The sequence below is a fragment of the Pelmatolapia mariae genome, linkage group LG9 (genome assembly GCF_036321145.2).
Source record: "Pelmatolapia mariae isolate MD_Pm_ZW linkage group LG9, Pm_UMD_F_2, whole genome shotgun sequence".
NCBI classification, from domain to species: Eukaryota; Metazoa; Chordata; class Actinopteri; order Cichliformes; family Cichlidae; genus Pelmatolapia; species Pelmatolapia mariae.
The window spans coordinates 24,034,306-24,056,581 of NC_086235.1; the positions used below are offsets into that span (position 1 = coordinate 24,034,306).

A 22,276-nucleotide genomic window follows, 5' to 3' on the forward strand; every position below is an offset into this window, starting at 1 on the left:
ACATATTTCAGGACTGGAAATGCTAACAATAGCACCTCCCTATATTTATCACTTTTGAGTAAGCCACCCACACTTTTATTTTTGAATCTGACTCTTAACTGTGAGAAAGCTCCAACTGGCATTATTTATCACATGCTGTGTCGTACAAAACACACACAAACTTATTACCAAATTAATTTTACAGCACTGCATAAACATAAAGCCAGCAAACACAGCTGCATGGTCATATAAATAAGCTGGCTGAAAAACAAGTTTTTATGTTTTTATGTATCCATGATATACTAAATCGCCCACAAAGACACATGGATATACAACACACACAAACACACATACACACAAATACACTTTTTTTTTTGCTTCCTGTCAGATGGGATACCAGATGCCTTTTCACAGACCGGTGACAGCAGTAGCCCTGTTGGTCAGCTGTGACACACTCATACGTATTAAACACACACGTGTGCACATACACACACAGGCTACATTAGCACTGTCACATTCTAGATATGTTAGTTAGTTTCTGTGGCTTTCATTGAACTTTCTTACATAGCAAAAAACAATAAGGTAAAAATATAGGAACCAGAGTGACAGGGATAAATAAAATAAGAAAATATAGATATATCAGTAGCACTGGTGGATTAAGGAGCTGAGAGACTGCCGAGAAATTGGAACAGATTGCAACAAGAGACGACAACCTCCTTTAAAGCTACAAGAAACTATAAAAAGCTGTGGTGCTATAGGTCATCATCTCTCGTGTATTTCGTGTCAGACTCCAGATGTTGCAGGTCCCAATGACAGATGTCGTTCATTTGCACAGTTAGCAAACAATTAAAATATGGGCACAGCTCACAATATGCTGCGCCCCACAGTTCATAGAAACTGTCAGTGAGCTTAAAGGTGTCCTGTTCATTCAGTAATTCTGAGTGCACAATCCAAAGATAAAGACTGCATCTGTTTTCTGAAATGCTAGCAAGTGTGGAAAATCTCTGTAGTTAAACCTGGCCCTCACTTATTATGTGTTGGGGAGCAAACAATTAATTAATAAAGCATATTTAAAATAAATATACAGAATAAAATCCCGAAGTATACAAAATTTGTTCAACTTCTTTCAAGCATGAGAACTGAAAGGAAAAATGCACTTCAAAAAATAAATATAAAGGTACTGAAAATAAAGATAATAAAGGGCTAGAAAAATAAACTGTCATCTGTGGACTAATATGAATAAAGCCTCACTTAACTGAAACATTTGTGGAGGCAATGGATGTTAAGTAGCAACCAGCTTTGCATTTCCCAAAGCAATGCCAGTCTTGAAGCCTTACACGATGCTCTACTACATACAGTCATAATGTCAATCTCAGGGAAAGGGATTGGAAGAAAATGAGGCCAGAGAATAGACAAGGAAGGGCAGTGAGAAAGCAAATGCCAGTGTTACTTAGCCAGTGGGTTAATTCTTAATTACAAATGCACAGCTGTTAAACCGAAATTAATTAATATTTAATAATTTAGACTTAATAGACCACTGCAGAAAGCAAATGATTAGATGGAATATGCATAAGACTATATATAAGTTTATACAAGAAGAAAGCTAAAAGTAGAGACGGGGAGATGTAATTGGGAATTTCAGAGAAGAGTTTGTGTGTGTGAGAGAGAGGGCAAGAGAGAATGAGAGAAAGCAAGCTTGAGAGGACAAGAGAAGGAGGGTGATAATAACACAATGACCTTGTATGCTGCTTGGCAGCAATCAAGAGCTTGTACTAAGGCTGTAGCATGTGAGTGTGAGTGTGGTAACATTTGCCTTCACTTTCACTAATCAGCCTCTTGTTTCACATCTCAACTTTCTGTCTTTCCACTTAATCCTGCTATTCACACAGGCTCTTCTCAAATCAAAGTAAAAAAATAAAATAAAATAAGGCAATAAGCTCAAACATATGCAAGCACACATACACTCTGTTGCCACCTCAGAGTGAAGACACACATTCAGCAAAACACTTGACTTATAAAGCTGAATGCTGTCAAACATCTTCTGTATTTCTCTCTGCTTCTTTTTCCCGCATCGGTCTGTTTCTCATGTGGTAAGTGTTTTCAGTGTATGATTGCAATCAGGTTAAAACAGTGTTGTCTTTGATGAGCTGACAAGAACCAGCACTCAGCAAGCCTTTCTTTATCTGCTCGGGCCAATACATCTAAACAAACACACATTGAGACACAATACATGCTCAGGAAGCGACACGTTGATTTTCGTGCAGGCGCAAATGGACAAAAACACTGATTAAAAGGAGACACATAAAAGGATGCACTGCTCAGTTTTTTTCTGGGGCAAGGACATTGTACCGGCCACTGTCCAATATTCTGCAAATTTAAGGCTGACACACACACATTGACACACCAGCAACCACACTTACACAGACTTGTCTGCTCTAGAAACATAGATATCGTTAGCTTCATAGCATAAGTGCCTAAGTCATTTTCTGGTCAAATTGAGATTTTTGCCTAACTTTACTCCCCTACCACTGCTGCATCATCCTGTCCGTCTGCCTATGTCATTGGCCAATCACAACACTCATAAGAGTCAAAAAACATACTTGCCTAAGTCATTCATTTGACTTAGGCAGTTTTACCATTGGACTTAGGCAGTTTTGCTACAATCAATTTGACTTAGGCAGTTTTGATGTATGCAAAATGGCTGATAAGAAGAAGAGGTTGACCACAAGTGAAGCCCTTGCTCTTCTTTTTGATTCATTTACATCTGGTAAAAGTTCATATTTTTTTAGTTTTTTGGTCACTAAATGTATTTTCATTCAATCAAAGAGGTTATGACCATGTTAAAAGATTACTTTTTTGTTGCAAACAAAGTATGATGGCTAGCTAACATTAGCGTTAGTAGTGTAGCATTAGCATAGTAATGTAGTACAAGCTAGCAGCTAGCTAACAGCAGCATGCTACCAGAGTAAATCTTTGGCAATTTCAAAGGCAATTTGAGCATTTTCAGCAAGTTTGCAAATTATATTATGTTTCAAACATTTGCTTTTTATTAGGAGGGGAGTCTAAGGACGGGGGACGCCCTGGGTTCATTGTTAATTGTTAAATTGGACTTTATATTGACTGTGTTCAAATGACTGATACTGGTTGAACTCTATTGCCAGTAATATTCATGTAGCCCTTTGAGGCGACTGTTGTTGTGATTTTGGGCTATACAAAAATAAATTGATTTGATTTGATATTAATAGTACAAATTGATTTTTTTTTTTTTTTTACATAGCAGACATTTTGACTACACAAGTAGATTTAGATGTCATCTTGATTTACCATTTTAAGATACTCCAACAGCATTTTATTTTCTGTTGTATCATCAGGAAAGGAAGTTGATGTGAACTTAGAGGAGTTGGTGGATATAGATGAGGGAGAAGGAGGAAATTATGTTGATATGGGGCAACAGACTGATAAGCAGCCAGAGGAAGGAGAGGAAGATGAAGGAGAGGAAAAGAAAGGGGAAGGAGAGGAAGATGAAGGAGAAGAAAAGGAAGGGGAAGGAGAGGAAAAGGAAGGAGAAGGAGAGGAAGATGAAGGAGAGGAAAAGAAAGGGGAAGGAGACGAAGATGAAGGGGAGGAAGAGGAAGGAGGGGAGGTGGAAGCAGAGGAAGAGGAAGCCAGTCCAACCCCCAGCACTTCTGCTGTTCGTCACAAGCGTCCACTGCCCCATACGTGGAAGAAAAATGTCATCAAAGAAAAGCGTCTGAAGGGAGAGAATTACAAGAATACAATGGGACAGGAGAGACCACCAAAGGCCATGGGCCCACCATGCACATCACAGCACTGCTTCAAGTCAACGAAAAGAAGTTGTGAGCTACTGACTGAAGTTGAGAGAAGAGGAATCTTCAACAATTTCTGGTCCATGCCTTCCTGGGAGACACGCAAGGTGTATAATATACACCTTGCGATATTATCCAGACTGTTGTTGAAAATGTGCCCATAAAACAGAAGAAAGGTGGTGTTGATTCAAGGAGAACAACATCTCTGCTATACCACCTGCAACTCTCAGATAGATGCAAAATACCTGTGTGCAAAAATCTTTTCTGTTCCACACTTGGTATTGCCCTGAGAACCATTGGATCATGGTTAACTGCAGGCATGAAACCCAACACTCATACCCAGCCCAACCCCAAGATCAACAAGACTGGTCCTCATATGCCAATATCAGATGGAGACCAGGCCTTCCTGAAAGAGTGGCTCTCTGGAATACCTACAGTCCCATCCCATTACTGCCGCCAGGTTCCCTCTTATCAGAACAAGAAGTTCCTGGAGCCAGGAACAGTTTTGAGAGAGCTTCACAAGGAATACCAGAATGCTGCCAATGAGAATGGAAAGCGTGCTGTGAGTGAGACATACTTTCGGAAGGTTTTTGGAGAGCAGGATTACTCTGTGTTCATTCCAAAAAAAGACCAATGTGACATCTGTGTAAGCGCCAAGGTAGGAAATACAGATGAGGATGCTCTTGCTACACACTTGAGATTGAAGAGTCAGGCTCAAGCTGAAAAGGCTGCAGACAAAAATGAATCCAGTGACACACTTTCAGTGTGGACAATGGACCTTCAACGCGTTCTTCTTTGCCCCCAGACAAAAGCAAGTACAATGTACTACAAAACTAAATTACAGATGCACAACTTTACCTGCTTCAACATGAACAACAGAGATGGGTACTGTTATGCTTGGGAAGAACATGAAGGCTCCCTCAGCAGTGAGGTTTTTGCACATCTGCAGTCCAACCACTTTGAGTCTGTCCTACAGGCCAACAGAAACATTGAGAAAGTCATTGTCTGGAGTGATGGCTGCGGGTATCAGAACCGGTGTGCTACCATCAGCAACGCCTACCTTTACCTGGCCATGAAGCATGGTGTCAGCATTGAGCAGAAATTTCTAGTTGCAGGCCACACACAGATGGAGTGTGACTCCATGCACAGTCTAATTGAACGGCGCATTGTGCAAGACGTTTACACTCCACGAGATTACGTTGTCATCTTTGAGGCTGCACGCATTAATCCATCCCCATACAGGGTGACTCAACTATACCACAATGACTTCATGAAGTTATCTGGCACCTATGTCACCAATATTCGACCCGGCAATAAAGTTGGGGACCCCACAGTCCATGACCTCCGGGCTTTGCAGTACTTGACTGATGGACGGATCAGGTACAAGCTGGATTTTGAATCTGACTGGGAAGACCTGCCTCGGCGCATCAGCATACCCGACAACAAGCCATTCAAGTGGATCCCACTCTTTCCTGCTCAGTTGCCCATCACCCTGAGGAAATACAGTGACTTAAAGTCAATGAAAAATGTACTACCAAGAGTGGCCCACAAGTACTATGATGATCTTCCTCATCAGTAGTATACATAGCCTACCAAATAGTACACACACACGCACGCACACACACACACACACACACACACACACACACACACACACACACACACACACACGCACACACACACACCCGCACACGAAGAGAAAGAGAGAGAAGTGAGAGACAAACACACACAGACAGATACAAACACACATAGACACACGCACACCTCTTTTATGAGCCTACAGGCCTCCTCTGCAAATTAATGGGTGGGTGAGGTGAAGTGAGTAAGTCTCCTTACTCTAGCTGCCATTTTGTGATTAAAATTGAAAAGTTACAGTGTGTTATGGTTACATTATAGTATGTCATGTTCATTTTATAGTTTGAAGAAAAACTGCCTAAGTCATAGGCATAATCTGCCTAAGTCACTTTTATTAGACAAAAGAAATGATGTTGGGTTTTGTTCTTTTTCCATACTTTTCCTCACATATACTTAAATGTTCTGTGAAAATATCAATTAAAAATATGCATGTGATATTTAGAAAATTAGTTTTTTCTTGTTTTCCGAAAACACAAAAAAATGACTTAGGCAATTATGCTATCAAGCTAACGATATGTAATGCTTCACTAAACTCAATGTCCTTATGGGTATAACATCAAGTGACCAACAGACAGTGACATCATACTTCAAGCTTGTGTGCCTGTGAGTGCATGTGTCTGCACTTTTTTTCTTTTCTCTTTCCTTGTCCTTATACCCCACCCCTCTCTGACTAGTTCCCTTTAGACATTTGACAGACAGTTTCCTAGGAGCCTGGTGGTTTGGGGGAGAGAGGAGATGATTGCATGAATTCATGAATAAATGAGAATGTGACTTGTAAGGGAAGAATGAGACCTGTTAGGCCTCAAGTGGTGATGTTTTATTAAACAGCCTTCATTTGTGCAGCTCACTGCGAATTAGTTAGCTGCTGGGTCACACCCTGGTGATGAGCAATGCCAGAGATGACAAATTGCATGGCTGTTGTGTCTACAAAAATCTGTGAATGAGAAAAACGGTAAATAAATAAATAAAATAACATAAAATAAAATAATGATTTTGGGTAACGTTTTCAGACAGCAGGCTAGCAATTGCTGACTTAACCCCAGAGTCATCGAACCTTCATTTCAGCGGTAGGTTTGCTGAAGACACTTGGCAGCACAAGGCAAAATTATGTATTGTGGGTAAACTGCCACTGCCAATACTGGAGATTTTATTACCACCAGAGAATTTCACAGTGAAAACGCTGCATTGAAATTTCTTGAATAACAGCAGCATTTGGAGCTTGGGGATTTAGACGTTGACAATAGAAAATATTTTATGCCTTCAAGTAACAGGAAATGATGAACTGTATTTGTGAGTACAGCAGTATAATTTAACATTGTTGGGCTGTTTTTAACATAACCTTGCAACAGTGGAAAAGTCAGTCAGTCACTTCTGTACACATGCAGTTATTTTCTGCTGCATTTCTCATATCTTCTATTCTCATTACCAAACTGACTTCTGGAAATGAGCGCTTGCTTATGTAGCGGAATATATGTAAGCATATTGTTTTCATGTTCAATGCAATTCACAGAAACATGCATTGTGATATGCGTCATAGCTGAGAGAAGCCACCAGGTGCAGTTTTTTATAGAGAGGAAGCGGATTAGATGGTGGCTAATGGAAGTACTGAGAAGTACTAATTATAATAATCTGAGAAGATTTGTCCAAATGGAGACTTTTTGGATACAGCTGTCTTCAGCAGTTGCTTCTCCCCTCAGCCATTTCAGAGGAGACAGCAACAGAAACTGTAGTCATGGTCCACTGCATTCAAGGTGAGCCCATGAGTAAGGATAGCATCTCCTATTGACATCCGAAGCCTCTGCATCGACCAGACTTTGACTGACAGGCCCAGAAGCCTTGACTTCATCCTATCTACCTCACGCTCAGACCTAGGAAGCCAATAAAGCTTGTCTAAATTTAAACTTCAGAACCAACAGAGAGATAGGGTAAATAGTTAAGGGAAGGTTTTTCCAATCACCAAAAGTAACAAAAAAACAAAAATTTATGCCTGATTCTGAAGAGATTCTGTGATTACAAATTAGAGGGAAGGATCAACATAGACGTAATAAGAAAGCAGAATTGGTACAATACTGGCATTTTTTTGAGTTTGGCTTTTGACAGCCATGTCTATGGGCAGCATAGGGTGACACAATCCTAGATCAATCTCTCCTAGTGACGGTCATTGTTTACTTTCAAATTATTTGGCCATCAAGTAGAATTACAGGTTAGACTTTGAGTAGAATAAAATTTGACAGAGCAAAACATCCGAGAGCAGAGACACTAACATGCAGTTACAGAGCATTAGCATCATTAGCTCTTCTGTAACATGTTTTAACTGTAACGTTTTCAGCACTGATCTACAGAAAGAGTTGCTATAGAGTCACACAATTTCATCTGATAGCCGCTCAACCCAAATACAGTGCAACAACATTAGTTCTGTCCAACAGCACCTGGATTATAAGTCAGTGAATATGGTCCAGATATTACAAGAGTCTCAGCCATTGATCCTCCCAGTTCATCATTTTTTGACACGTTCTCTCAAAAAGGGTCACCTGCCTTTAGCCCTTCATTTTTGCTCTTTGCACTACAGACATACTTCATTTTTACATTTTTATTTTACAAAATTGAGGCTGAAAACGTTTAACTACACAAGCTCTGTAACACAACTTCTATTAAAAACTGCCTTAAACTGGTAGGATTGTGTCAATGACCAGGACAGCATAAATCACCACTTACAGAATTAACTAACTGTAGTCATTCTCTGTATTTGTGACAGACAACATCAACTTAACTGAATTACAGAATAATTATGCAACACTTCTTAGAGGTGAATTACAGCAACAGCAGGGTGTTACGCGAGGCAAATTAAGACAGACTTCAAAATATGGCTGTACTGTCGTGAAAGCATTTAAAATGTGGAGTTTAATGCCAAGTACCAGAGGAAACAGACAACGGGGGAGACTCATGCATGACACTGAATCACAGACAGGGAAGGGCAAAGACAGGAAGAGTCAAGAAACGGGGGAAGCAGAGATAGAATTTCACAGTGCATGTCTGTTTGTGTGAGATGACTATTTATAAAAGTCGGAGCTCAAAACATGATGCAGTATGACTCGCGGTGAATTTTATTCACTGGTTAATCTGCTTACAGACCACAGACATTCCTTCCCCAAGCTGTTTTCGGTATCTTAGTCTCTCCAGCACGTTTTTATCATCACAGACATGTATACCTTGGGATCATCAAAAAAAGGAAGCCTTTTTGTGATGACATTCTTACTTCTTTATCTGGAATATAAACAAACCTTGTTTTTTAGTGCAGCAGACATTTCCTGCCGCCACACAACCTGTTATGAGGATATCATTAACAGTGAAAAGGTTCCAGACTTCCTTCCTCCTTCTCTACCCTTCTCTAGCGAGCTGTTATCGATATCTCAGGGGTTTGTAAAAGGACAGAAAAAAACTGTGCACTTGCTTGCTAGCTGTCAGCCTTATGATCCACCAGGGCGTCTTCCCCCTCAGAGAGCAGGTGACCTAGTGGGATGGATTTTTGAGTGTGTGATTAAAGATGAGCTCTGTTGTGCTAAGTAACAACGGAGACAGAGGTCAAATTGAGCATGAGGGGGTCCTACTGACTTTAGTTCAGTATTCTGTGTGAATACGCTTTATGGGTGTTTTGGAAGGTTTTGTGTATTTTTGTGTTTGAGTCAATGGGTGTGCTTTATCTCTGAAACTGTTAAATCTACTTGTATGAGCTTGCACATGTCTCTGTTATCTCAGGACTAACCAGGTGTAACAAAGAGGCCAAATGTAGAAAAACAATGGTGAGACAAGTGCAGATACCCACAGTCCAGCTCAACATGAAACAAACGTGGAATCACATAAAAATCCAGCGCACACACCGACAAAGGGGAAAAAAAGTGTGAAGCGAGCAGACACGAGATAACAAAAGATGCGAGTGAAGGACAGAAGAAGAAAGAAAGGTCTTGGCTCTCATGTTTTATCACAGGAATCGATGTACAAGTTGCTGGTGAGAGCTGCTTATAGGAAATCTTTTAGGCTGCTAACATTCAGATCCCCACTTATGACAATTCACAGTTTGAGATGCAAGATAATGTAATGTACCTTTTGTGCAGCTGATACCAAAAATATGAGAAAATTCAGAAATAGATATGGTCCTATATAATCATGCATTACAGGACAGTATTTGTAATACATATGTCGCCACATGAAGTGATCTAATCTAGTGTATTAACATAATGTATAAATCTTACTCTGTCTGTCCATGAAATCATCCTACACAATCAAGAGTTCAGCAGACAAAAACAGCACACGGGTACATCTTAGTGTTCTACATAATATATATTAGCATATTTTATTTCTGAAAGTGGAGAACTCAATCAAATTGTGTTGTGGCTGATGTGACTGCATCAAAAATGTCCCCAGTTAAAGGTTTTAATTTGAATAAGGGAATTAAAATTCTACGTCATCTCATGCTCGAGTTATCACATTCACAAACTTGGGTGTCCATGCTGGCGGGAAGACAATACCCCATCAGCCTTTTAAGAACACCCTGTGTGGCATGGCTGTATTAGCATAATTCACACAGACACTATGTTTCATCAATATTGCCTTTCCTAAGACTGTAGAACCAATGTCATACTGGAAAATAACTAGCTGACCACTGAAATTCCATATATCCTAGATGTTTGCTTATGTGTAAGCACAAGCATCTATGTGTTTCTTTTTCTTTTAAGCAGCGAGGGGTGCAGTGTTGTGTTACTATTTGCTAGTAGAATATTAAATTCTCAGTGGGAGGCATATTGGAAAAAAAGATTATATCAGCTCAAATGTGTATTATCTGTGTTATTATCTAACACCTTATGTGGGTGTTTAAATTTAATCTATACATTTTTTGCCTAAACATATTTGAATGTGTATTTGCATGAACGCTTGTATGCGTGCACGTTATTAAGTTTGTGCGTGTGGGTGTATGCACTGCTGCAATGTGTGTTTCAACTGCACCAGCTAGTTTGTAGTGTTCATTCCCTCAAGGTTAAAACAAGATTGATTCCTGCTACAAGTGTGGGGCTTTAAATTACACTTTAAGCAGGAATTTGAATGCAAGGTGGGCATATTCACCTTTTTATTGTTGCAGACATGCAATGATAATGCAAACAAAAAACAAATAACAACCCCCCACCCCACAAACATGCACTGCATTACACGTCTTCATAAAATATGTCAAAAGGGACACTTAACAAAACACTCCTAAGAATAAATAACATTCACAAAGATTGTTGGCATTCTTTGCAAGAGTCATAGAAGTCATGGCTGCTGAGGACAACTGTGACTGAATGTTGTCATTCAAGTGGAATGTGAAATAGTTGTGCACGTAAAGAAGATGAACAGCCTTGGTTTGGTGAATAGTAAACTTTTCTGAAGAACACTAATTCACTAAAACTTGAATGTATGAAGAACTACATTCACTAAGCCAAAATGGTTACAGGCGCTGTCATGGCCAACTGAGACCACTTAAGTCACAAATAAGAAGTAAAACCACAATTAGACGAACGAATGAAAAACACATACAATATCAATACCAACAAAAGACAGAAAGAAAGTTTTATTTTTTTCCTTTTGCTGGCTGAAAGATTCTTTCCTAAAGCAGCTTTAGTGTAGGTGTGTGTGGTATGTAGAGCAGCTTGACAGATCCTTGCATCCTCACATATCAAATTCTATCCACACATTCACATAAACATGGGAATTGCACACACACACACACACACACACACACACACACAAACATATTCCATTAAAATCTCTCCCGAGGCCATAAACAGAGCCATGCTGGAAAATAACTGATATAATGTACATGCTAGGAGCTGAAGTAAAAATTTGTCACAGACATCGTACCTGTGACTAGCTCTCTGATTTCCACATCTCCGGTCTTCCTCAGCAGGCGGACCAAGGCAGGAATCCCCCCGCAGTTCTTCAGGGTTACTTTGTTCTCATCATTGGCCTTGCCATACACCAGGTTTCTCAAGGCTCCGCAGGCGCTGCGATGGACCTCACTCATCCTGTGGTCCAGTAGATCAACGAGCAGCTGGATGCCTCCCTGTCTACGGATCTGAGTATCAAAGAAATTGAATCAATCAAATCCGTTGTAAATGAATAATATATATTAATAAAAATCAGCAGCAAGAAGTATTGTAGAGAATATTTTTTTCAATGCTGAAATGTTAATATCTTGTACTCCTGATGGCTGGTTATTTATCTATGCAAGTAGCTACTTCGTACACAGTGTGTATAATGTGTGTTTGTGTGCGCATGTGTGTATACAGCCTCCAGTGTCTGTCAGTCCTGCCAATCAGATTAACAGCACAATGTGGGCTAATTAAAGATACTAATGACTGGGCTTTAACAAAAATGACACTTAATTACACTGATTAGGAAAGAATAAGCTTGCTTGTGTGTGTCTGTATGTTATAGAATCTGCACGTTACCCGGCACTTTTTCTGTGTGGTTTCCCTCCCTTCTTAGGTTTTTGTTTCCTTTTATCAATTTTTTTTTTTGCATACGATAATTGATATGCATGAACAGTTCACTTATGGATTGGAAAACCAACGTTAAATTTTTATCTTAATGACTAAAAGATGAAAGGCAATCATGGCAGCCTCCACAGATTCAGTGACTAGTGGTTGTTTATTCTTTTTAAGAAGGCGTGTAACACACACATTCCAAAACCATGCATCTGTTACCTTGATTTATTTTAAATGTGTATTTCAGCCACCAAAAGGCAGGCATAGCAGGAAAAAATTAGATTAATTGAACACTTCTTTAAACTGTACATGAAGACTCACCTAGCTGCACAGCAAATCTGTACCCAGCTACACTGCTTGCCTTGTATCTGCTACTACTTTTGCCTTGTAAATACACATAAAGAGAAACATGCTTGGCCACAGTTCGAGAAATAAACAAAGCAAATCAGTTTAGATTTATGATTATATCTCGATCCTGTGAGAGGGCAAGGCAGTCAGGACTGTTAGCCCAGTAGGGATCACAATGAGGGCACTCTGGCGTTACACATAATGCCTTCCCCCCATGGCGCGACACATATTGCTCTCTCCCTATGCTGGTGGTTTTTAAACCTCCCACATCACTTCTCCACTGCAGGGATCTTCATCAGCCTTAGGAGGCCAAAGAGCTTAAATCAGCCAGTGTTTGGTCCAGTCGACAGGGGTGTTGCGCTAATCACTAGAAACAGGCTGCTGAGATCTCCAGGAGACTAGTCGAAACAAGGATGGAGCAACTAGTGTGTGAGACGGAGAGAGAGAAAAAGAGAGAGAGAGAGAGAGTGTCGCTCATGCTTCCACTTTTATTTAATCTCTTGAGCACTGCAACTGACAGACTTACTCAACCAGATAACTCCAGTTTTTCACAGTTAGATGCATATTCAGACTTTTTGAAACCCTTTAATATTTTTCAGCACGTTCTCCTCTAAACATGGGACATTAAATATAGAAAATAATTCATTAGTAATGCCTGCCTCATTGTGAAGCACCAGATGGATGGATTTTACTACGCAGACGAGCAATAAGACATGAATGGACTTCCAAGGCTTTTTTTGTTTCATTTTTTGGCTCTAGCACACTCCTACTCATACTTTTGGCATGATCCAGTCAAAAATAGGTGTGCATACAAGCGCAAGCAAAAACCAATGATAATAAAGATGCACATAAGAAGAGAGAAAGCGAGAGTGAGGGTGACACGAGAAAAAGAAAGCATGAGAAATGGAGGGCAAAGAGGATGTAGGTGTTTCATGACACAGCAGGAGTTTATCGAGCAAAATGACTTTGCTTATCTATTCAATTAAAATGGATTAAGGAATGCAGTGAATGGCAAAATAACCTTGCTAGATTGGCCATACAATTTCCTCAACCTGATTTGCTGCCCCTCTTACGCCCTCTAGTTCTCCCCTCTGCTCTTCTTCCCCTCCTCCTGTTCCCCTTTTCCTTCCCCATGCTAATTTGTGCACCTCTCCCTGTTTATGTTTATGTCACACTTAATCTGTTATTCCACTTTGTATTGCCTCTGAGCTACATACAAGGCTTGGCAATACCTCTGTGCCTGTTCCTCATGTAAAGAAGATTAGAAGCGGTGATTGATTTGTCTTTGTCTCACGCTCTTCTGCGGTGGACACGGCTATTGGTAACCCATAGCGACAGTTTTGCCGTGGTAACAGTTAGCAGTGGTGACAGCTGAGATTGTGAGAATCAGAGATGCTTCCAGCATAAAAGCTAGCAGTGGGATACGTGGGTGTCATGCACCTGAGACGGTGTCACGTGAAGCTTAACAAGCGTTTATGACTAACCACATATGGAACTTCAGCATTAACCACAAGCTCCAGACAGGGTGCATGTGAGTGTGCAGACAGAGAGGAGATGTGTCACACCTTTTAACCGTTTATGTATTCACACACAGAGGCAAGCATACACACATACAAGGGGTTGTGTTGTCTTCACTTGACACTTAGCCTAGGGCTAACTGCAATTTAGAGCCTTCCAACCTTTGGTTAATTGAGTTTTTGGCCCAGGGCTAACATTTCCCTCTTGAGAATTTTAAACTGGGCCGAATAAACCATTAACCTATGGCTACCTAATATTGTTCTGAGGCAGGGACACAGCTAATTCTCATAGAGTTATCAGCATAAAAATTCACAGCTGTGAAAATGTACTGTAACAAATATACTGGAGGCTTTGTTGTATGACGAGGTAGCTAACAGAGAAAACAGAGCAAACACTATTCCTCACAGCAGCAATGTATGTGTTATTCATTAGGTTGTGGCCAGGACTTAATAAAACTACCTTAAAGCAGATGTATATTAAATTTGAAAGATACTTTTTTAAACCAAATAACAGAGGGTAGCTCTGTTAGGTAACTTAATAGAAACCTTATAAAATGTTAACACATTCTTTAAAAATTAGAGTGAATTATAGAGTAAAATATTTTTAATTGAAGTATGTTGCTGGTACTTTTGCAACACTTACAGTTAGGGTCATCATTTTAGGACAATCAAAATGTGATTAAAGCGTCTTTCAGCTTTACTTCAACGGCTTTAATAAAAGTATTCGATTAACTGTTTAGGAACTGCAACCATTTTCAAAAGGAATGCACCAGCCAGTTCAACAACATCAACAGGCTTGGAAGTCCACAGATGGCAAATACAGTGGTTGATTGCAGAATTCTTTCCTTGGTTAAGAAAAATCCTTCACAACCTCTAACCAAGTCAAGGATATTTTCAAGGACTCTCAAAGTCTTTAAAGTTGGCTCAAAAGATGCCTTTATGAATGTTAACAGATAACAGTTGTGCAAACAACTGGTTACAGTCAGTAACAGAAATGCATTAAACTATGCCAGAAAACATCTAATAGATAATGGCCAAAAACATACTCCAAAAGCAACACAAGAGTTTCTTAAGGCAAAGACATGCAGTAGCCTTCAATGATCAGTTGCCTGAACTGAACCCACTGAACCTGTACGAAGAAACACTCCCCAACAAGCAGCATTTGAAGGTAGCTGCAGTAAAGGCTTGGCAGTGGCAGAGCATCTCAAAGGAGGAAACACAGCGTTTAGTGATATCCATAGGTTCTTGCTAAATCCCTTGAAGTAAAGCTGAAAGTCTGCACTTTAACTACACGTACATACTGTTTGATTTAAAACCAACTTATTAACCTAAATGTACATAAGGGGGAAAAGCTAAGTGGAAAATACGCTGTGAAGAGGGACAGAAACATATACTACTTCTGCAGCATCATTAAGAATCATTTGCTGCATTTCTCATCTTCCACATTCATGTCTACTGAACAGATATTTACAGCATTTGCAGAGTTCACGGCCTAAAAATCTAAAGCCTGATTCTTTTGAGGCTGAGAAATGACAAAGAGTCAGGGGTCACATTCGTCCCCCATCAAGCCGCTTGTTGGATAAATGGATATTGATATGGCTGCAACCCAAAATGAATTACTGATGTAACTAAAGCTCAGGTTGAGACTGTGAGCCTGTGTTTTGCATACCCAAAGGAAATCTATTAGCTGCCATGTCAATGGTTCTGTTTTAATTCACTATGTGTGAAATATACAGCATATAACTGGTTGTAGGTGTGAATTTAGTTATGCGTGTGGATGATACAGCATTTGTACTGTGTATGTGTCTAAAGATGCTATAAATGATGCTGAAGATGAATTTGGCAAGCTGCCTCTGCAGTCTAGGCTGCAGCCAGACCTCCATCTACCTTATCAAACACAGACACACACACACACACAAAACACAGCCTCTCTCTCTCTCTCTTTCACTTTCTGTATATCTGACTTCTCTTTCCTGCTCGCAGTATTTGTGTAGGAAAAAGAAAAATATTCATACATATAACCGTAAATTAAAACATGCTCACACTGACACATCTAATCTAAAATGTCCACTCATACCTGTCTTGAAACAGGTGTACACAAGCACATATAAATGTCATCAACCAAGAAACAAAACATTGTGTCACCCTATGTACCAGTTCCAAGATATCATAGGGAAATATTTTCTTGTTTTTTCGCCAATATTTTTCTTCTTTCTTTTTAAAAACTTATTTTTTTCTGGTTTCTGTTTCTATCTTTCCACTTGTATTTGCTGCTACAGATTATGTCTTTAGCAGTGAATAGGAGTCGTGCTGTGGCTGTATTCAGCTGCTCACTGTGACTGAAAATATGAGAATATAAGCCTCTTAATCCAGGGTCATACCAAATAGCTGCAAAAAGCATTTACTTTCACATACATGTCACTGTATGTCTCAAGAACCAAGTAAATACTACAATGCAGGACTTCCTGTACATTATCTTTCTAAAAAAATGCTTTAATATATACATATATATGTATATAAAGTGAGGCAGGAAATCACAACTTAATGCAATAATATTTCAAATGACAAAAAATAAATAAATCATAAGTTTCTTTTTCACTATAGCCAAAAAGAAGAAATCTTTAGTGCTGTCAAGTAATGTCTTAAATCACCTGCTACAACAATACAAAATGAAATAGTTATTATTTTGTTAGAGAAGCTGTCAATTTCCTAAATACCAGTAGTGATTTTGGAATGACACACACAGATTAGACAATATAAAATGAATAGACAGTTATAAAAAGCTGTGATTTCAACTTTTTGAATTTAATAGCCAGTATAATTTCTGGAAAAAAATCAATACAGAGCTCTGAAGTAAATCAGGGAGCACAAAAAAAAAATCTGGGAAATGTGACTCGCTAAAACCATTCACAGCTCATTGTCCAGTAATCTGCCAAATTTGAGCAGCAGAAAATAAAATGTATAAACTGTGTCTTTGTTACACAATCTAACCTTCAACATTGAAAACAAACAAAACTGTGACCTTAATTGTTAACGAAATATATATTCTACTACTCCTGTCAGGATATTTTTGTATCAGATAATCCTACAAATGAACACAAATCCATCCATGTGACATACATGTAATATTGCTAACGTAATTGGGTGAGTTCCTATGAAAATGTGACGTACATGTGAGCTAAAAAAATTATGACAGGAAATCTAAAGTGAAGGCGAAATACTACAAAAGACAGGAATTTTCCCCTTGCACTAAAATCCTGGCACTACTCTGCAAATAAATGTTTCCTCTGATTGTTAATTTGAATTCACCGACACATAGAAATACACTTGTAATCATGCAATGCACTCATCCTGATATAGGCCTGTCTACTTCCCTGCTGGCTGATTGGAGAAGTCAAAATGAACAAATAATGTGGACAAAAATCCAGGAAGTTAGCAGTGCCATTATGTTTCCTCTGGTTGAAGAGAAGAAGGGACTGTCATGGACAAAACTCCATCAAATGAAACCTCACCTCTCTTTTGAAATTACAGGCACAGACCAGGTCATAAAAAAAGCCCATGTGTGTAACTGGATTGAAGTAATGCTAATCAACGTACGCTCCTGCTGGTCTTTGTCTATGCTTCAAAGCGTTAATAACACATTTTTCTTTTTGTCTGCTGATAAGCAGGAGAGAATACAATTGACAATTTAATGCCACTTCATGTGTTTGGAAGCCTTTGTAATAAAGCAAAGATAGTCATACAGACATTTTAAACTCTCGCTTTTCTTTTAAAATGAAAGAAAAAAGTCACTTTCTTACAACTCTGAAGATGAGAAAAGATACATAACTGATTTGTGCAACAAAAGAGAATGTTATTAAACATCCAAGCTAATCATAATGATACTAATAGTAATTATGAAGCAGTGACAGTTATGATCATTTATTTTAAATTTACCTTTGATTGAAATGAATTGATTTAAAAGCCCCATATCATGAAAATTAGTTTTTATAATATTATGAGATAAAAGGAAAAAAATATGAGTTATGAAAACCTGGAGGAAGTAAGAATTTTCCTCTGTTTCTATGTAAAACATAATGTAACCAAAATGAGTTGAGCTAAAAGTTGTCCATAGTTACCTGAACTTATCATAGTATGCTGCTAATATGGATGTTAAAATACTGCTGTTACGTCTGTTGCCGTAATTATAACATGCAAATTTGAGTGTGCAGGTGCTCCTCCGTGGTTGGTGCATCCAGGGTGGATGGCTCGCACCGATTGGCTGAGGACTGGGAGGCAGCGGATAAGAAGAGACCGCCAGGGACTGCCAGGTCATTCATCCTCCGCCGAACCCAGCCGGCAGACCGTTCACTATGTCACTATGTTAATTTGATGTAAGAGCATGTAGGGGTGGACCGCCTTTTTGTTTGATCAGTTTTCTCCTGTTTTTGTTAGGCAGGGAGGAAAGTGATTGTCGTTTGGTTTAGTTCTTTTGAGTAGGTAAGTTGTGTTTATTCCTGGGATAGGCTACCTTTTGTTTGTTGTTTTGGCCTTGGGTTCACCCTGAAGTTATGATATGCTCCCTTCCTTTGTTTAATTGCACTCATTGTAAATAAATCACTGTCACAAAATAGTAAGTGTGTGACGTGCTGCTTGGGGTTGGACGGGGATGGATCACCCTTTATGTTGTGGTCTGGTCGCGCCTAGACGGGCCATAACACTGCTCTGGAGGTTCAGCAGCAAAACATCTCGTAACAACAACAACAACAACAAAAATCCCGATCAGTTTAACCGTGGGCTGTATTTAAAGCATTTTTAAAGCTCACAGAGCTTCTTTGACAAGGACGACTGTTGTTCTGGTTAAAGCCACTGAACTCTAAAAGGTAATTTTAGCTGGCAGAGGACCGCTTTCTGCCTCATGAGTTTATTTTGTGTGTGTGACTGGTATTTTAACACGTTATTTTTGAATCAGACTAATATGTTAAACACCAGAGGCACCCAGCAAATCCCAGTTTCTCCAAGGTAAACTTTGTGTGTGTGTGTGTGTGTGTGTGTGTGTGTGTGTGTGTGTGTGTGTGTGTGTGTGTGTGTGTGTGTGTGTGTGTGTTTGTCAGTGGAGCCTGGTAGGTTGAATGCGACAAACGTAATGGCTCTGGTAAAATATCAAATAATGGCTGTATGGTGATGCAGAAAAAAACCTTGAACTAACCAAACTAAAACTTTTATGTTCTCCTCAACTAAAAACTTGATGAAATACTAATACAATCTTGCTATTCTTTAAAGGCACTAATGTAATCAGCTCTGGAAAAAATGTAATGCTAAAAGCTAACTATGAACTACAGAAACTTTAAGACTTAACTTAACCGTTTGCTTCTCTCTGACTCTCTACGCTCGTCCTATATTTTATTACAGCCGAATTCACTATAAACACACATCTTTAAATCTATACAGTCTTTGCATGTACATATTGTTATGTCCCTGTTGTCAGACAACAGAACAACTATGAAATACTGGATTTAATATGTCCACTAAAATACAGGGGAAAAAAATTAACATACTCAACATATTTACCAAGCAGTTACTCTGAACTGAAATCTCGATTCCTGTAATTTCAGTGTTATCTGACAAAATTTGCATTCACATAAGTTACAAACAAAAACTGTACTGAGAATTTGGCTGCATTTAAGTAATTAACAGTCTCATTCAGGTCTGTATCAATATGGGTGTAGTTTACTGAAATCAAGCTCAAAACCAGAGGTACAAAGGTATGGTTTAAAAAACGATTTGGATCGAAACTTGAAATACACATAATAGCAACACACATTACAAGTAATATGTCTTAAAGTGGTAAAATGGTAGAAAAAGCAGACCTTTAAAGGACAGCTGACCAAAAAACCCCAAACAAACTAATATAGTGATTTTACGTGTTGTGGATCATGAGTGGGTGATGAAGAGTAGGGGCAGTGCATCACCTCTTGATAGTGACTTGTGCAATTGCCTTGGACTTGATCTCCAGTGGTCTCCCACAGTCCCAGTTCCTGACTAACATTATTAGTGTGCTATTAGCCTTGTATGGAGCCAAACACTCTACGTGTGTGGCATTGAGCTGTAGTCTTTCTTGTAGTCAAAGCTCAGGCTGGTCTATCTGGTCTTACATCTTAGTGTAGTGCTGTCTTATCCAGGAGCTGGTGCTTTGGTGTAATTTACAATGCCCTACTACGCCCTAGGCTGTGCTCATGTATTAACTCATGTGCTCATGTGATTCGTGTGTGTTGCTATGATACCTGGGTGCAGCTTGCATGTTGTGGAGAGGCAGAGGTAATCGGCTGGTAGTTTTGTGGTGTTGTACCATGTTGGATTGTTCATCCCTGTGTTAGCCAGTCCAAATGAGTACCTGCAGTTAGTAGTCCCACTACTTCAATTTGTACTGCCACGCGTTTATGGAGCGGTGTTCTTCTTTTTCGTCCACCAGGTGTGGATCATGCTAAGTCCTGGTGCTGTCCAGCTCTTCATTCCTCCAACAACTCTTGCTCTGGGTGCTGGTGTTATGTGCGCCTTTTTCTCCCAGATATTCTTCTGGGAGAACATCTTCAGCTCTGGTAGGTCTGTCCTAGTTGTTATCCTAGTCTTTCCTATTATTCTCTTGCAACTAAGAGTACATCCTGGTAGCATCCTTGGAACAGGCTACTCATATTTTTCCTCCTGCGTCTCTGGTGGTATCTCTTCAGCCAGAGCTGTAACATTCGTTTGGCAGTTTCTAGATCCTCATCTTATACTTTTCTCATGATGCCTTTCTACACTTCACTTAACCAACTAATATCCTTTGAGCTTTTCTGATTTTAAATTCCAGCCTTCTTCTCCACAAAGGGCTTTCTCTACACGCATTCTTGATCATATACCCAAGTCCTTCTAGGATTACTGAGGCAGGGGTATCTATGAGCTCTGTGATACAAGTAGTGTGGATGGTGAGCAGAGCAGTGATCACATCTGCAATAATCTCCTCTGATAGGACTTTGTCAGTGAGCCGGGGGAGTTGTGCCCTTGGTTTGGTGGCTACCTTGAATCTGCAACTACTGACCTGGCCACAATCCCCTCAGGTCAGTAGTTTCCTCTGTTACTGCAAGTATCATCGGGTTCAGTTACACTGCTCTCTTCTATCAGAGTTGGCTTATTATGTTCATACAGCTCACTATTCTTCCCATTGTACTGTAGACTCTGGATCTCCAGTTTTAATGGTAGCTAGCTGTCCTCTACTGATGTTATAACATTGAGCTACCAGGTGTTTCTTGGTCAGTGTGGATGCTGGTCATCTACTCACCCATAGTCCTACATGATATCATATTATATCTATCTATATCTCTATCTTTCTATCTATATCTATGTGTGTGTGTGTGTGTGTGTGTGTGTGTGTGTGTGTGTGTGTGTGTGCGTGTATGTATGTGTACAAAAACACTACACTATTTGGCTTCAATATAGCAAATGGATCTTTAACCAAATTAATGTCCCATATCTGGCTTAGTGATCGTCAATCAACTTTGTTTTTCATTAAAGACTATTTAAGAAATACAGCTTAAGGCACATCTCACTGTGTTTCTTATTGCATCATATTTCACACGCTGCATTGCTGTCATGTGCATTGTGCACATGTGGAAAAGTGGAAATGTATCTCGTGTTTGCAGAGAATATAAGTGTGTTTTTGTTTGGTGTGATCCAAAGTACTGGCTGAATTCTCTTTTTGTGTAAACAGTGTTTAGCCACGCCTCGGACCCAAAGCATGACAATGAAACAGACTTGATGAAGCCAGGCCAAAGAATTCGCTGTCAACGTAATGTTTTTTCACCATTGTTGGACACCTCTATTCAGGCATAATTGCATCCATTATAAAAGACACGAGCACTTAGGTTTCTTTCAGAGCTGCATGGGTGAGGGGAAGGGAGAGGAATCAAGTGTGATGTTTTTGCATGTAAGCGTGATTGCATTTCTGTATCCCTGCGTGTGTCTTTGTGTGGGTGGGTAAGTGGGTCGATGTGAATGAAAATTAGCCGCGTGCATGTTTACATGTTTAATTGCCTTTGATTTGCAGAAGGTTAATATTAATTTTTCTGTTTTGTATTGTTTTATGTCTATTTGCATATGTGCACACATTGTGCTGACACACATCACTTTACATTTGTGCATGAATGAGCATTACAGTTATATGGTATCACTTTTCATTAGGCTGCAGTTGCAGCTATTGACTGTTTCCACTGAAATTAATTTCATATAGAAAAAAAATGTCAATGTTCTCAACCGCGTGTACTTGTAAATTGATTCTGAGGTACTGTAGACTGTGGAGGGGTGTGTGAATTTGTGTCTGTTGAGGGAAGAGATGCGGATTTGAATGCATCTGCATGTGCCAATGCCACTGTTTTAGATTGCCACTAGCTTTATTAAAGGGTTTATTAGAGTGTTTCAAAGGGGCTTCACCGCAAAA

The 22,276-nt window shown here is 39.5% G+C and overlaps 1 protein-coding gene across 3 annotated transcripts in view; it reads right to left on the reverse strand.

The window, feature by feature from the left end:
• The window catches only part of ctnnd2a (catenin (cadherin-associated protein), delta 2a), a 249,594-nt gene that overhangs the window by 60,326 nt on the left and 166,992 nt on the right, over positions 1 to 22,276 (reverse strand). For all 3 annotated transcript variants that reach the window (XM_063483875.1, XM_063483876.1, XM_063483874.1), the window contains exon 14: positions 11,334 to 11,547. In XM_063483875.1, the coding sequence (XP_063339945.1) occupies positions 11,334 to 11,547 (214 nt within the window). The remainder of the gene's footprint in view (positions 1 to 11,333; positions 11,548 to 22,276) is intronic.